The sequence below is a fragment of the Uloborus diversus genome, chromosome 2, assembly GCF_026930045.1.
Source record: "Uloborus diversus isolate 005 chromosome 2, Udiv.v.3.1, whole genome shotgun sequence".
Lineage (NCBI taxonomy): Eukaryota > Metazoa > Arthropoda > Arachnida > Araneae > Uloboridae > Uloborus > Uloborus diversus.
In genome coordinates this window covers 88,262,141-88,276,459 of record NC_072732.1, presented here as the reverse complement: position 1 = coordinate 88,276,459, position 14,319 = coordinate 88,262,141, and the positions used below count along the sequence as shown (strand labels likewise).

At 33.3% G+C, this 14,319-nt stretch overlaps 1 protein-coding gene across 1 annotated transcript in view; it reads right to left on the bottom strand.

Annotated features, from left to right (window-relative positions):
• Window positions 1-6,014: 6,014 nt before the first annotated feature.
• Window positions 6,015-14,319, bottom strand: part of LOC129216410 (cell adhesion molecule DSCAML1-like) — a 146,468-nt gene continuing 138,163 nt past the window's right edge. The window contains exons 21-25 of the mRNA XM_054850625.1: window positions 13,470-13,651; window positions 10,821-10,905; window positions 8,404-8,430; window positions 6,306-6,428; window positions 6,015-6,093 (exon numbers count right to left, since the gene is read on the bottom strand). Coding sequence (XP_054706600.1) covers window positions 6,041-6,093; window positions 6,306-6,428; window positions 8,404-8,430; window positions 10,821-10,905; window positions 13,470-13,651 — 470 coding nt within the window. The 3' untranslated portion in view covers window positions 6,015-6,040. The remainder of the gene's footprint in view (window positions 6,094-6,305; window positions 6,429-8,403; window positions 8,431-10,820; window positions 10,906-13,469; window positions 13,652-14,319) is intronic.

Genomic DNA, 14,319 nt, shown 5'->3' with positions numbered 1-14,319 from the left:
AAGTCTGAATATTTTGGAGATGCGATGATTACGATTGATACTAATCGACAAGTTTTAGAATCAGTAAGACACAAAATTTTTGAAAATGCTATTCGCATGCAATATTACCGACTCGAGCTTCAAACTTAATGCTCATTTAAGTCTCAACATTTTCAAATTTTTATTAAGAATTTTAATCAAGGCAAGGATAAATTCATCAATAGCATTTAATCTCAGTTCAGATCTAAAGAAGGAGCGTCCAGTCTCAGTCCAAACTTCAAAGGAAGGAAGTCATTCAACGGTCAAATTAGAACAGTAAGTAATTTGTGATTGTTTAAAAAATGCTAATTTTTGAATATCTTTTTACTGCCAAAATGTACAATAGTGTAAAATTTAAATATGCCAAATGTAAATAGGGAAAAACAACAAGAATATTTGTCGTTAAGGTTAACTCAATGAAAAATATTTAATGATGAATTTCTCGTCAATAAATTATGGTAATTTGCACCTCCATGTTAGGGTAATTTGCTCGTCCATTTTATGGTAATTTGCTCGGTATTGCTGCAGAGGAAGAGGGTTCAGAAATAAAATCAAAGGACGGACAGACGGACGGAAATACATCAAAACAGTCAAGCGAATTAACCAATTTTTCTTGGTATGTGAGCGGAATAAAAAATAAATGTGATAGAATTTCGAAAAGCCCATGCTTCTATTATTGGTGTCTTTCAGATACCTCATTTATTTTGTACCCAAACCTAGCCTCTACTCAACAATTCCATGTGTATCTAAATAATGAAAAGACACCTGCAATGTAAAGTTTTATTTTTATACAAATTTACAACATGTTATATTTTTTAAATATTCAAGAAGTAAGTATTATTTTACAAAACATCGATGCATATTGATACATATTAAAATGTAACAAATACATACAAAACAATCAAGCGTGTTAATATGTTTTGATTTTAAGATTTCATCAGACCATGAAGTCTGAAACATTGAGACTAGATCATCTGATTGGTATTTTTGCACTTAAAATTTCCAAATTTTTACCTTAATAGATCTATAACTTCCCAATACATAAACAAAAGTAGTATTTAACTCATTCATAAAGTTTGGAACACTGAGAATAGATTTCATGAAAAGTATTTTTTAATTTTTTTCCAGATTTTTTTACCTTGTGAGAGATATATAACATCCCAGTGTACAAGGAGAGTAATTTTCGAAAGTTTCAATACAGTTTTTTTTTATGTCATGTAAACTTTAAAATTAAAAAATAAATAAATAAATGAAACACAAGATAAATTGTTTGTGCTAATTTTAAAAAATATTTACCATTTCAATGTAACTTTTAGTTCAGAAGCTAACTTCATGTAATGGACATTCTGTAAAGGGGACATTTTGTAAAGGGGAACAAATTTATCATACAATTGTACCCCTTGACATTTATTTGCATTTTAAAACATAATGCAGTAAACTGGCGGAAAATTTGACCTCTGTAAGTTCAGGAAATATTCAGCAGTTGATTGAATATTTAAATATTTTTCATTGTAGTATCACAACTTGCTTCAGCATTCTATTAACCTGATAGTAAAAGGAAGAATGGAAGTCTTTAAGCGTAAAACCTTGACTCGTAGAATACTGAGCGACACGTCCGCCATCTTGGGGCTAAACGATGCCTTCTTCCTATGTCTGCTATGGTGAAGTAGCGTGTTCTTGATTGCATTTTCTTATTAACTTCATGTTAATCTACAATCAAGCAAGGGCGCCCATGTAGGGGGCAGGGGGGGGGGGGGCTCTAGCCCCACCCTAGAATGAGAACTTCCTTGCTTTCAGTACTTTTTTCCTTGCCAAAATGTAAAAACATTTCTCCTCCAGCCATTATAATGAATAAGTTATTAAAAATGTTAAATTTTAATGACTCTAATCTGTCCTGAAATCAGCTTCCATGGGGAAAATATCCTGCTAAACCATGGTTAAAATATTTGCGCCCCCCTTACAATTTTGCATATGGGCGCCTATGCAATCAAGAAGCAAAACACGCTACTTCATTACAGCTAGCAAAGGAAGAAAACGGTATTTAGCCCCAAGATGGCGGACGCGTCGCTACTTAAACTACGATCTAGGACTTTATTTAAACAGACCGCAAAACTTGTGTGTAAGCAATTCAAATATTTTTAACAGACCATGATAACGCAAGCACATCGTTATGCTTCTGCTTATCGAATTGTATCATGTCAAAAGAAAAAATAAAAATTGCTATTTTTATTCCAATATTTTTTTTTGTTTACTTAATAATGACAAACTTTTATGGATTTTCCGGTATACTCCTGGTTTTTCAACATTCGTAAAGGGCTCAGTTTTCAGTTACTCTTTCCCAAGGTCTGATTACTGAATAGGCCAACTAGGCCGTGGCCTCTTTAGGGGTCACCAAATGGCTGAAAATATTTTAGTCAGTGACTAAAATTGTTAGGTTTGACTACAGATGAGTCTCCAAAAAAGTATCAGGCCTGAGGCCTCCCAATCTCTTAATCGGGCCCTGCACCTTCTCGTTTTTCTAATACTATGTATAATATTGCACTTTCACCTTTGCCTTGACTAGATTATTTTTTACAACGACGCTGGCACGATAGTCGATATAATTTTGGTGCTGCACGAATTGTTTAGTGCGCAGTAAAATTTGATTGAATTAATTATGGATAAAAAAATTTCAAAACAAAGAAGATTTTTTTTGAAAACGAGTTTTTTCATTTTGATTTTAAACATGTTCTGTGCAATGAAGTTTATCTCAAGATCGAATTAAAAATAGAAAATAAACTTTTGAACTGTTGGTACTGCATAACGTAAAATTGTCTTGAATTTTTCGTTTTTGGACATTATATTGCTTTGTGGTTGATGTTTTATGACTGAATTTTCATCACTGAAAATTGACAAGTGATTAATTTGCATTTACTTTTGGTTAGTGTTAATAAATCAAACTTTTCCGTTCAACTCGAAGTCTCTATATCGTCATAGCTCAAAAATCAAGAAAAATTAAGTTCATCCGTAACTTTTCGTTTTAGGACAGGTCTTTAAGTTGTCCGTAGATGAAACAAAACACATTTAACTGATTTCACTGAACAAAATTAACTTTGTACCAATATAATTATTTTAAATCAAAACTTTCACTGTCTTAAATAATAGATGACCTTAGAGAAGTTTGACTGGAGATAGCATGCATAAAATTATGCTATTCAAAAAGGTTTTGTTCATTTTCGTTGTTTATAATTCCTCTCCTTTTGAGAACGACTGAAAATAAATGCAAAACTCATTACATATTCAGTACAGACTTCTTTCTTTTATGACATTATATGCTTTAACAAACATATACTTTATGTGTTACCCGAAGTTTCTGCGATGCATAAAAATTTGTACATCAAATAAAGCATCACAAACTCAACAATAATTACGCCAATGTTCAGAACTTTCAACAATTAACTTCCACAAACTTAATAGTTGTGTCTCACAATATTGACCGAAGAGCACTTGACAACATTCTAGCGTTGAGACGATGTTCTTTCACAAAATTCTTCTATCAGGAGAGTATGGCATCAAATACCTGTAATGAACTGGAGGAAAAAAAGGGGGTAAGTTTTATAATGAATAAACTGCAAGGACTAATGAAATAAATAGATGATTAAAAAAATAAATAAAAATATATTTGCCAGTTTTGAAGCATTGTAGCTGGTGTTTCTGAAAATTGGCTACTTTTAGATTTTCTAGCCTCTAGAGCTTTTAACTTCTGGAGCAATAACTGATTCATTCGGAAGTACTACTAATTCACAGCGGTTGATAAAAAATGAAGTAATAAATTTATTTTAGACTTATAAATGAAAACAGTGCAACACCTGTGATCGCCAAAAATCACAAAATGCCTCGAGAACTAGCCGATTCTATTTTAAAGCGATATTAGGAATGTTTGTTCATTGACAAGAAAGCTTGGCAGTGGACGAAAAATTAGTTCAAATAATCTTAGTCTGCATAAAAGTTGGTTCAGGTGAATTCGCAAAGCATAAAGACATCTTGATCCCTCCCCCCTAAAAAAAGAAGACACAAATGAGTGGGTGATCCCAAAAACAGTTTTGCTCGTAGAATTGATGAGTGATAAGAAAAGGAAAGAAAGTGGCAAAAGTCCCGAAAACGTACGATGAAACCCCCAAAACACGAGCTTGAAAACATGAAACTATGACGTTTTCTTGTAAGAGGGTAATACAGCACTTGGTAGTTAATGCAGAAAGAGCTGTCTTTCATGTACTATCTATTTCGGAAACACCAGCTGAATGTAGTAAATTTGATGAGACATATCTTGTATGACAGGCGATTTGTGAGTGCAAAGATATAAGTTCAATTTTCATTCCTGAGAGACCAAGAAAGAACTTTACGTTAAAGAGTGTCTGAAGAAGAGTCTTCTGCCATTTGTGAGAAAGTAGGATGTCCTACTCTGTTCTGCCCGATCTTGCCACAGCACGTTGATTTAGATACTTCACCTTCACACTAAAGACACTTCAGTTCCTGTAAGCCAACAGAGTCAATTATGTGCCAAAAGAATAGAATCCTCCGAACAGCTCTTCAGTGTCTTCCAATTGATTTAGGAAGGGACATCTTGCCCAGAATCTAGCTACTTTCGCAGATGAGGTGGCGATGAATTTTTTTTTTATGTAACAATGTTAATGTAAGTGGGACATGTGACACTGGGAAGGGAGAGTAAAGGTGAACTGTAATAAAGGGGGAGTGGTAGAATATATTCTAAAAAAATGACATAAGTCTCGACAACAACTAAATAGCTAAATAAGATTTACTCATTTGATTACATATGTTTCACACGTTTTACGTTAATGTTTTGCTTAGTTTGCAACTATATGTATCAAATTTATCTTACATCTAATTTTAATACCATAGCAGGGTAGGAAGTGAGTAAATATTTACATGGAACTATGGACTATCCTGATTTTTGTTTCAGGTTTGGTTTTCCGTTCCATTAAAACGGATCGTTGAGAATTTACTGCATTTTTTCTGCTAATTTCTTTCAATTTTTTAAAACTGAAGAAAATAAGTGGGTGATTGTAGGTGCGCGGGTGAAACGCATGGCGGCAATACTCTGGGCAATACTGAATGTAAGGTTCGGAAACTAATGAATGAAAACTGATCAAACAGAACTGTTTGAATATTTACTCGATATTTTTATCTAATAATTATGTAAAAACCAGCCCATACATACGCATTACACATTAACACATATTCACATTCTAATACTTTTTTTCTTTTTAATAGTTTCACTACTGTTAGTTTATTTAATAAGAGAAGCACTTTGCATTTCCTACTATTGTCTTCTTAACTAATAAGCTTTAACACAGGATTGCCGGGAAATGTTAAAAGAAAAAAAAAGCTCCCATAGTTTCTATCTAATGTGTTTGAGTTCTTGAAAGTGCATGAATATGAATAAAAAGGAAATAGGAATGAATATTTTAAGAGCTTAGTCGAAAATTAACCGAAAGGCCTCAACTGTTCCCTAGTGTTTACTTAAAAATTATGCGTGCAAATTCCAGTTTTGACAAACACGTAAAACACTTTAGGTACAAATACCTTTCTGATGAAATATTCGAGCGTTTCCTTGAGATCTTTGCCCTATTAAATATTCAAGTAAGAGACAAGAGTTGTCCATTAGTTGAAAAGAGGTAAATAAGCTCAAGTTGAAGCTGTATTTTTCTGCTCAGGAATTGATTTTGGTTTGGCTTGATTGCTGTTGTAAGATAATATTACTGTCTTTTAAGTTTGTGTTTCATTATTTTTTTTTTTTGCTTTATTAAAAAACAAGCAAACGTTTATTAAAAAAAAAAAAAAAGAGTCAATTTTTTCAACAGTAGGTTTATTTACAGAAGATTCTTGATGGCTAATGCAATTTATGCGCAGAGATAACGATGTTACAGAATTTTAGGAAACTAACCCTTTTAAATTTTGTGGTTACTATGTTGTACTGATAAAATGTGTTTTCTCACCTTCTTCATTCATAAATTACGCGTCTTCACCTTTGTGAGTATCGATAGGATTTTCTTTGTCCCCCAGATCGATTACAATCTGAAAAAGAAAGCGAAAAATAACATTGAAAGCAGACTCGTGATCGTCAAGCTATGAACGATATATAAACGGAATTATTTGTTGTTTTAATCATGGATAAATGCCAGTACTTTGAAAAGAACTTTATTGAACATTAGATATACACCATGCGTCTTCAGAATTTAAAAAACTGAAACTTTTTTTTTTTGGTTATTAAAATCAGTAAACTGTACCTTGAAGTGGCTGGTCCATGTGGTATTCATCTTTTACTTTTGATTCTATAGATTCTTTCCAAAGAACATTGCTCGATGAAGCTCCTATATCTTCTAAGCAAGAGGCTTTTCCTGATGCTAATTCTAAAACGAAACTGAGTGATTAGGAACTAGGAATCAGTGTAACCATAGATTCATGAACCTACATTCATGATTTTTAAAATAAATGTTTGTTTTCTAATCTCAAAAAGCAAGCAGAAAGAATATTTCTTATACAAATTTTACATAATTTAAATTTTTGATGGATTATAACCCGTAAATTTTGTTAAGTGTTTGAATTTGTATTTCCATTGAAGTAATACCAACAAAATTAAGCGTAAAATAACTGCAAGGCAAGAGATGTAAAATTTCCGGAAGATTTGAAGTAATGGAAAAAAGCATTTTGTTTTCCTTTTTTCTTTAATTTTAAAGTTGAAAAAAATGGAAAAATCAATTTTTACAGCTAAAATGCAGTTTTATAGTTTTTTTTGCTTAAAAACTAGAAAAAGGCAAAATATTGAATAATGTGCGCGTCCATATTGTTTTTCCTTCTGAGAAATATGCATAAAACTTTTGCTGTAAAAAAAAAGCTTTCTATTTCTTGACTTCAATGTTCAAAAACGCCAAAAGTTATTTAAATTGATCCAATAATTCTTCTGCAGTTAATTTTAGTAGGATGGGATTTTTAAAACTGCTAAATCAATTTTTTTGTAAATTTTGAGCAGTTAAATAAGACATTGGTTTTCTTTCTCTATAAAAGTTTGTTACACGCATTTACATACATGTGTAGACACACATATTGCATAAAACTAAATTTAAAATTTTAAGTTAAACGTTTCCACTAATTGATGTTATTGATACAATGCTGCCCTGTGTTGTATACACTTAGTTTTATTGAAAAAAGTAGCATACATTACTTTGGTGTGCAGGAATTTTAAATTATCTTAAATCTTGAGCTATCAAAGTTAGTATTTTCACGTGGCATACTGAGCATACAAAAAAGTTAAAAAAAAAAAAATAAATGACTAAAAATAAAAATACATTCCCAATTACATTATTATGTGAAAGAAATGTCACAATTATCAATTTTTCACGAGGACCATGGACGGATCTAGAAATTGTTCAAGGAGTGGGCGGTTGATTTTTAACTAACCTCTTACTATGTATCTGATTTGCATATATTTTATGAGGATGGGGGGGGGATGCCATATCATTTTTATCTACTACAGCTAAAATAAAGAGATTTTTCCGAGCAGATCCCCGAACCTACTCCTTTTCTTTTCCGTTGGAAGTGGTGAAATTGTGTTTTAGAACTTCAATTTCGTAGCAATTCCATGGAATGTTTCGAAACTCTTTCCCTCTACCATGATCGAAAGTCTACTAAAATTGCGTTTTTGGACATTCAGTTTCGAAAAATTACCAGAGGAAAGTCACTGAACCCATTCCCTTCCCTAATAACACAACCTGAGATGTCTACAACTGCATCTTTAAGACGCGCATTTTTCAAAATGCCTGGGGGAAGCCTCCTAACATCAGCAAAGATCGTCTGCAATTGCATTTTGGAAACTTCAATTCCGAAATGTGTCAGGGAGGGGGATCCGAAAACCATTCTTTTCCTTCACGTCGTCAAAGATGACCTAAACTTGCGTTTAGAACTTCAGCTTTACAGAATTGTCGGCAGAGGGACCTTCAAGGGAGGGGCGATTGCCCCTCCATTGTATCCGTCCTTGCTTCAAAACTTTGGTTATCCACATTGAACCACATTGCCTATCCTGGTCCGCTATTTCCTTTAAAAGTAAGGAATATCATAACCAAAGAGTCCCTCCAAGAAGATAGATTCTAGTAGTACTGCAGTTTAGAATATAATAGAGTTGAATGAACGTGGGAGAAGATATACAAGTATCATCCGGTTCATTATTCTTGATTATCGCAAGTGCAACTTGTCGGTACCTTACGCCAGGATTTGAAATTGGTTTCTCGGCATAAGCGTCTTCAGTTTTACAGAATATGCGACGGGGTGGCTGCAATAAACAAATACATAACATTTATTTACTATCATTGTCAAAATATATTAACTTACCTTGTAGTAAAAATTCTGGCATTTCACCTGAAAAAGAAAATTTAGAATTTAATTCTGAGTAAAACTACCAAAAAAAAGTGATGAAAGAGAATTTTAGAACTATGCAATAAAATATTGCTTTCAGTTGTTTATAATATAAAATTTTAAAGTTCATTAGGATTGAAGAATTGAAAAAAATATATATAGCTCGATGTAATTTTTGAGTTCTGAAGTCAATCATCGATTGAAAATTTCTCTTATTGTCAAAGTTCTAGTTTTTTTTTTAAGTGTGCAAATTTTGATATTAAGAACAAGAACGAACGTTTTTAAGAATATCGAGAAAAATACTTAAAAGGTGAGTCACACAAAAAAAAAAAAAAAAAAAAAAGAAGTCACAATAAATTATATTTTTTATAATGAACAATATAACTTTGTTTTGAAAATTACAGTACATTAAGAGATAACAGTGCATTTAATAATAAAACTTATATTGAAATGTTATTTTTCTTTTTTTTTAAAGTTTTTCTAGAGTTATGCGACATACATACGTACATATGCATATCCGCACATACATACATACGTACATACAGATGTCACGAGAAAACTCATTGTAACTAACAGGGAATCGTCAAAATGGATATTTCGCGTGTCTATACGTTCTTAGGCACTTATCCACGCGTGGTCGAGTCGGAAAAAAAAAAAAAAAAAACACTCAACATTCATTCGGGGACAGCAAAATTTAAATTAAGGTCGATTTTTGAGTGAAAAGTTTTTACAGCGAATACAATACTTATTTTTTGGTAAAAGGAAGTAAAAATACTGTACTGAACATTAGTAGGTTTAATTAACAATTGAATTGTTAATAACACGAACTTTATTATCATTAAAACAACAAAAATTATTTTTGAAGTACCACAAAATATTATGAAACAAGTTGTGAAGATGGCCTTCATTATCATGTAACTTGATCTTCAGAGATGACTATTTTCTGACTGGACTCATTTACTCGTTTAATAACATAGTTAAAATTTTGTTAGATTGATCTGCTCGCTTAATAACATTAATAATAATTAATTTTAACATAGTTAAAATTTTGTTAGATTGGTGGCATTGCAAACACTGAAATATTTTACCACTTCAATTTGATCCATATTTGCCTACCAAGCTATCATTATCTTTATGAAAAATACACGTAATTTCATTTAAGGAATTTCAATACAAAAGTTTTAGATCTTTATTTCGTATATGTAAAGTATGAAATTCAAAATTTCAAAATATCGTTATTTAATGAACATGAATTATAGCAGTGGTTCCCATCCTGGGGTTGACTTTTAAAGAGTACGGAAAATTCGCGAGGGGCGATGAGTATTTAAAAAACAAAATAATAATAATAAAAAGCCAACTCGTGATTGTTAAGAGATCAGACAATTGATCATAAGTTAAAAAAAATAATAAATTGAAGTTTAGGAGTTTCCTAATCATACCTAAGTGGAATCTTAAGGAATATTTCATCATTTATCGTCAAATTTATAAATTTTCAAATTGTATGTATTTATTTATTTGTTTATTCTTAATTTTAACTGCCAGTGTTTTTAATTCTCTCAGAATACAATTTAAAAAAGAAACAATTTCATGCAAAATGTACTACTGTTTTTAAAAAGTACTTCAATGATCTTTGTTCTGTATTTTCCTTCAAATACCTATCCGATTTTTTAAGAAAAGTTAAAGAAGAAACATTAAAAAAGTACTATAATTGATCAATTTTTTTTTTTAGTTTAAGAGTGATTGGGCAAAACTACTATTTTGTGTTACATACATTTTACTTGAAAATAAACTAGGTATTTATATTTTACTAGAAAATAGCCCGTCAAAGTATGATGGGTGAAAATTGCTTCTACATTTGAACGAAGCAATTGCCTGTTTGATAATATTTTGATAGTTGAACTTTTAACCCTAACTCCAGTGAATTAACCTTAAACTCCAGTAGATAGCGTTCATTGTTGACCACTTTTGCGTTTCTTCATTCCTCTGAAATGATACAGTCTTACCAGAAAAACAGTTAAGTGACCGGATTCAGTTCTGCCTTGTCACAATAGAATCTTTTCCTGCATGTTAAACATTACCAAAACATATTATCAAATTATCATGCCGTAGCGCGAGTTTCCTTGAAGATGACATCAGGAGCGTTTCTCGATTTTTGGCTATTATATACAATGATGATATAATATCGCTGCTCACTAGCGCCAACTTATAGTTCTCTTTTGGAAGAAGATGAGGGGGGGGGGGAGGGGACGATAGGTGTCGGTCAACCTCTAGAGGAGGCGATAGGCTCAAAAGTTTGAAAACCACTGATTTAGAGTAATAATAAGTTTTAATTATATTGATGTTTTTAAAAATACCAATAGAATTGCATTTTAGTTGCAAAAGTCGTGTTTTACCTGGATAGTGATAGACATGGAAGTCTGAGCGTGGTGGCCTTGGAGTTCTTTTTACTGTTGCGTAAAGAGGTTCCTCCATCGCTGCCTATCAAAAATGAAAAAAAAAATAATAATTAAACTTCTTCAGTACTGATTTTTTTATTCACACTAATAAGAAATGTAGTTGTATTAGAATGTTACTCAGTTAAGAATTCTGTTCCAACTAATCTCAGAAAGTTTTGTAAATTAAGCAAAATTTCATGAATTTAATGACTAAATGAAATAAATAAATAAAAAAGAAAATTAATTTGAATTCTGAAATTTTGAATCCAAATTATGTTTTTCGCAATCACGAACTGAGACAGGACCCTACTTATTGGAGTTATTGTTTCTAGAAACAGCTCCAGCCCCCCCCCCCCCAAGCCTGCCCCTAATCCTGGGCGGTTACGTGTGCATAGTTGTGTGTGTAAGTGTGTAGGCTTGTGTGTGTGCGTAGACCTGTGTGTATGCACGTAGGCGTGTATGTGTGTGAGCGTGCGTGTGTGTAGGACATGGACGCCTCCGATCATGAGAAGCGGATAGCTCAGGACCGGAGCAGCCGCGCCGCCTGCAGAGAACGGTGGGCGGTGGTTGCAAAGGCTTCTGGTCCAAGCTGAAAAAGGCACGAACCTCAAAAACGGTCAAATGAGAACAATAAGCAATCGTGATTGCTCAATAAGAGTCTAGCAAGGTAAGAGGAAAAGTATGACTCCCGTGTTTTGTTCATTTCGAAGAATCCGGGCTTCGAGTTCGGCAAACGGCATCCCAGCAAACTAATATAGATGCATACGTTTCCACCTGCAAATCGAATGTTTGCTTTCCCATCTCCAAAACTGGACGATTAGTTCACATAATGATTTTTTATTAGTTTGTGTTCATTCTTTATTGATCAGACCTACTTAGAATGACATTTTGCACGTTTAAGACATTTTTTTCAAATTAATTAGATCATTTTGAATACGTATGACATTTCAAGAGAATGATGATATTTTTTTTACACTTGAGTTTATGATATTAGTATTGTAAGTTTTTGTTCTTCCTTTTAAAGAAATATTTACTACGGTGTTTCCTGAACACCTTTCTCATTGAATAATACCCTTCTGTAGTGGAATGTAGTTTTTGAATTATACACCGGATAAAGGTGCCAAAAGTATAGGAATGAAGAGAACATAAGCTTTTTAGAAGGTATTTTACCACTGCCCTGCAATTCCAGAGATTTTTCATAAAACCGTATTAAATGACAAACAAAACCATTAATAATTCTAAGACTAGCTACATAAACCTCTCAGAAAGCAATGTGAAGAAAAAAACCACCACCAATAACGAAGTGAATTTAAGTTTGATGATTGAATATTCCTTGTCCAAAGAGTTGGTTTTTCTTTTTGCAATGAAAAACGTATGCGCACACACACGTACAGACTTTGAGGTTTGTATTTTATTTTTTGTGATTTCTGTTTTGAAGTATTTTATTAAGTATTAGAGACTGCTTCAGGTATTGCAGACAATGTATAAAGTTTTCTTTCAGTTTGTTACATCACACAATTTAGTGTTTATTCTGTTTTTCTCACATCGTATAAAGTGTAAGACTGCTTAAAGAGTACATAAAATGAAGTATATTTAAAAAGTCTATGAATTTCTCACAATGGTAGGATTGATATTAAACGCGAAAAACATGCAGGGATTTCACCCTACTGCCACAGCTACTAAATAGGCCTCCCGTTTTGGAGTCGCTACAGGTACGACCTTAACAATGAAGATTTTCTAAATGACACCACACACTAGGGAAGTTGCAACCTATTAAATTTTCATATTTTGACTATTGGACATTGTTAATTGACCCTCAAAACTAAAAAATTCACCATCGCCGAATTTTAAAACACCGTAATTGATTTTTAATGAATTTTCAAAAATTCACGCGCAAAAGTGCGCTCTTCTGAAACGTCACGAGCTTACTTCACAGAGCACTAATGGGCAGCCTTCCGCCGAAGATCCCTTGTTTTCGCTACGGACATTTTGAGCGCGCTGATATTTTTATTTTTTAGAAGTTCAATAATCTTTTTGAACACACTATGGAGGCCGGATTCGTTAAAGTACAATCTAATAACCTTCCTCAAGTAACATCAATGATGGTATTCGAATATTTCCGGGAGGATGAGAGGTTTAATGTTCCAGAAACGCGAGGAGTTAAATGCGAGGAGGTAAGCCTTACGTTTCGTCTTCGAAGCCAATTGCACGTCTTTCGGCTTCTCCCGCGGCTGAAGAGCGCATGACGTCACTTCCTGTGCCTATTGACATCACAAGCGCTTGAACTTCAAAAACTAGTTCAAAAAAACTACTTATCGTATCGCAAAAATTTTTTCACCTATGATATTCATACATGTTACTCTATCATATAAAAATAAAATTGAAAAACCGAAAACTTCCCTATTAGCAAATCATGGGCCTCTGGGTAAAAGTAATTCTGAAGGATTGGAGATAAAATATGCACACGAACAAGCAATAGGCAACAAATGAACGTATTAATTAAACTATGTAAAACCAATAATGTACATAGAAATAGAAAGTTTACTTGATTAAAATTTTGTATCGGTCGCATTTAGTACAGATTCATCACTATTTTTCATTACTTACTTGCCTCGCTGCAGCTTCTTTTTGTTCTTCGGCAGTTATGCGCGTCGTAGCATAAGGTGTAGGATAATAATCTCCTCTGGGTACAGGACCAGATAAGGCTTTTTTCAAAGAACTTTTCTCGACTTCAGTCATTTGCACATTTTCATGGACTTGACATTTGCGATTGCTGTACGTATCACTACCTCCTCCTACACAATAAGAATTGAATTAATGATTTTTTTTGTAGTGCAAAAAATAACGAATGTAAAAACGATTTGTTGGAGCACACAATCAGTCCGATTGTTGTATATTCCGTATTAACTTACGATGATGTTTTTGACTCAGCTATGAGTCGAATTTGATATCAGATTTGTGAATTGGATTCGAGTTTGTCAAGTGACTGGTAGAAAATGGCAGGGGAGAAGTTTGACTGATACGAGATTCGCCTTGAACAACACTTATTTCACTGACCGGCAACAATAGTGGCACATACAAAATAGAGTAGAAGAAAATCAAGATTTTACTCAACACCACTTTTAACTGATTTATACCCGCACTAGGAGCTCCGCCCCCTGCTCACTTCGCTCGCCAATCCCCATTCGTCATCTGCGGTTGCTCAGTTGCACCTGCGCCGGGTGACGATTGTTTTAATGCTTTTACCCCTGGATGTCCCCAGTACATCCTGGATCTCTGGCATCTTAAGGTTTAGAGGAGTGAGACAGGACGAAATGGCTTCCCCTGGATGTCTTATATTCAACGGACAGTATTGATCTGGTAGACATCGATAGTCTGGAAGAGACTAGGTTACACACGCTTCCAGTTTCTTAGGATCGTTTTAGGTGGTTCAATTTCAATGCCGCGGCATCCTTTA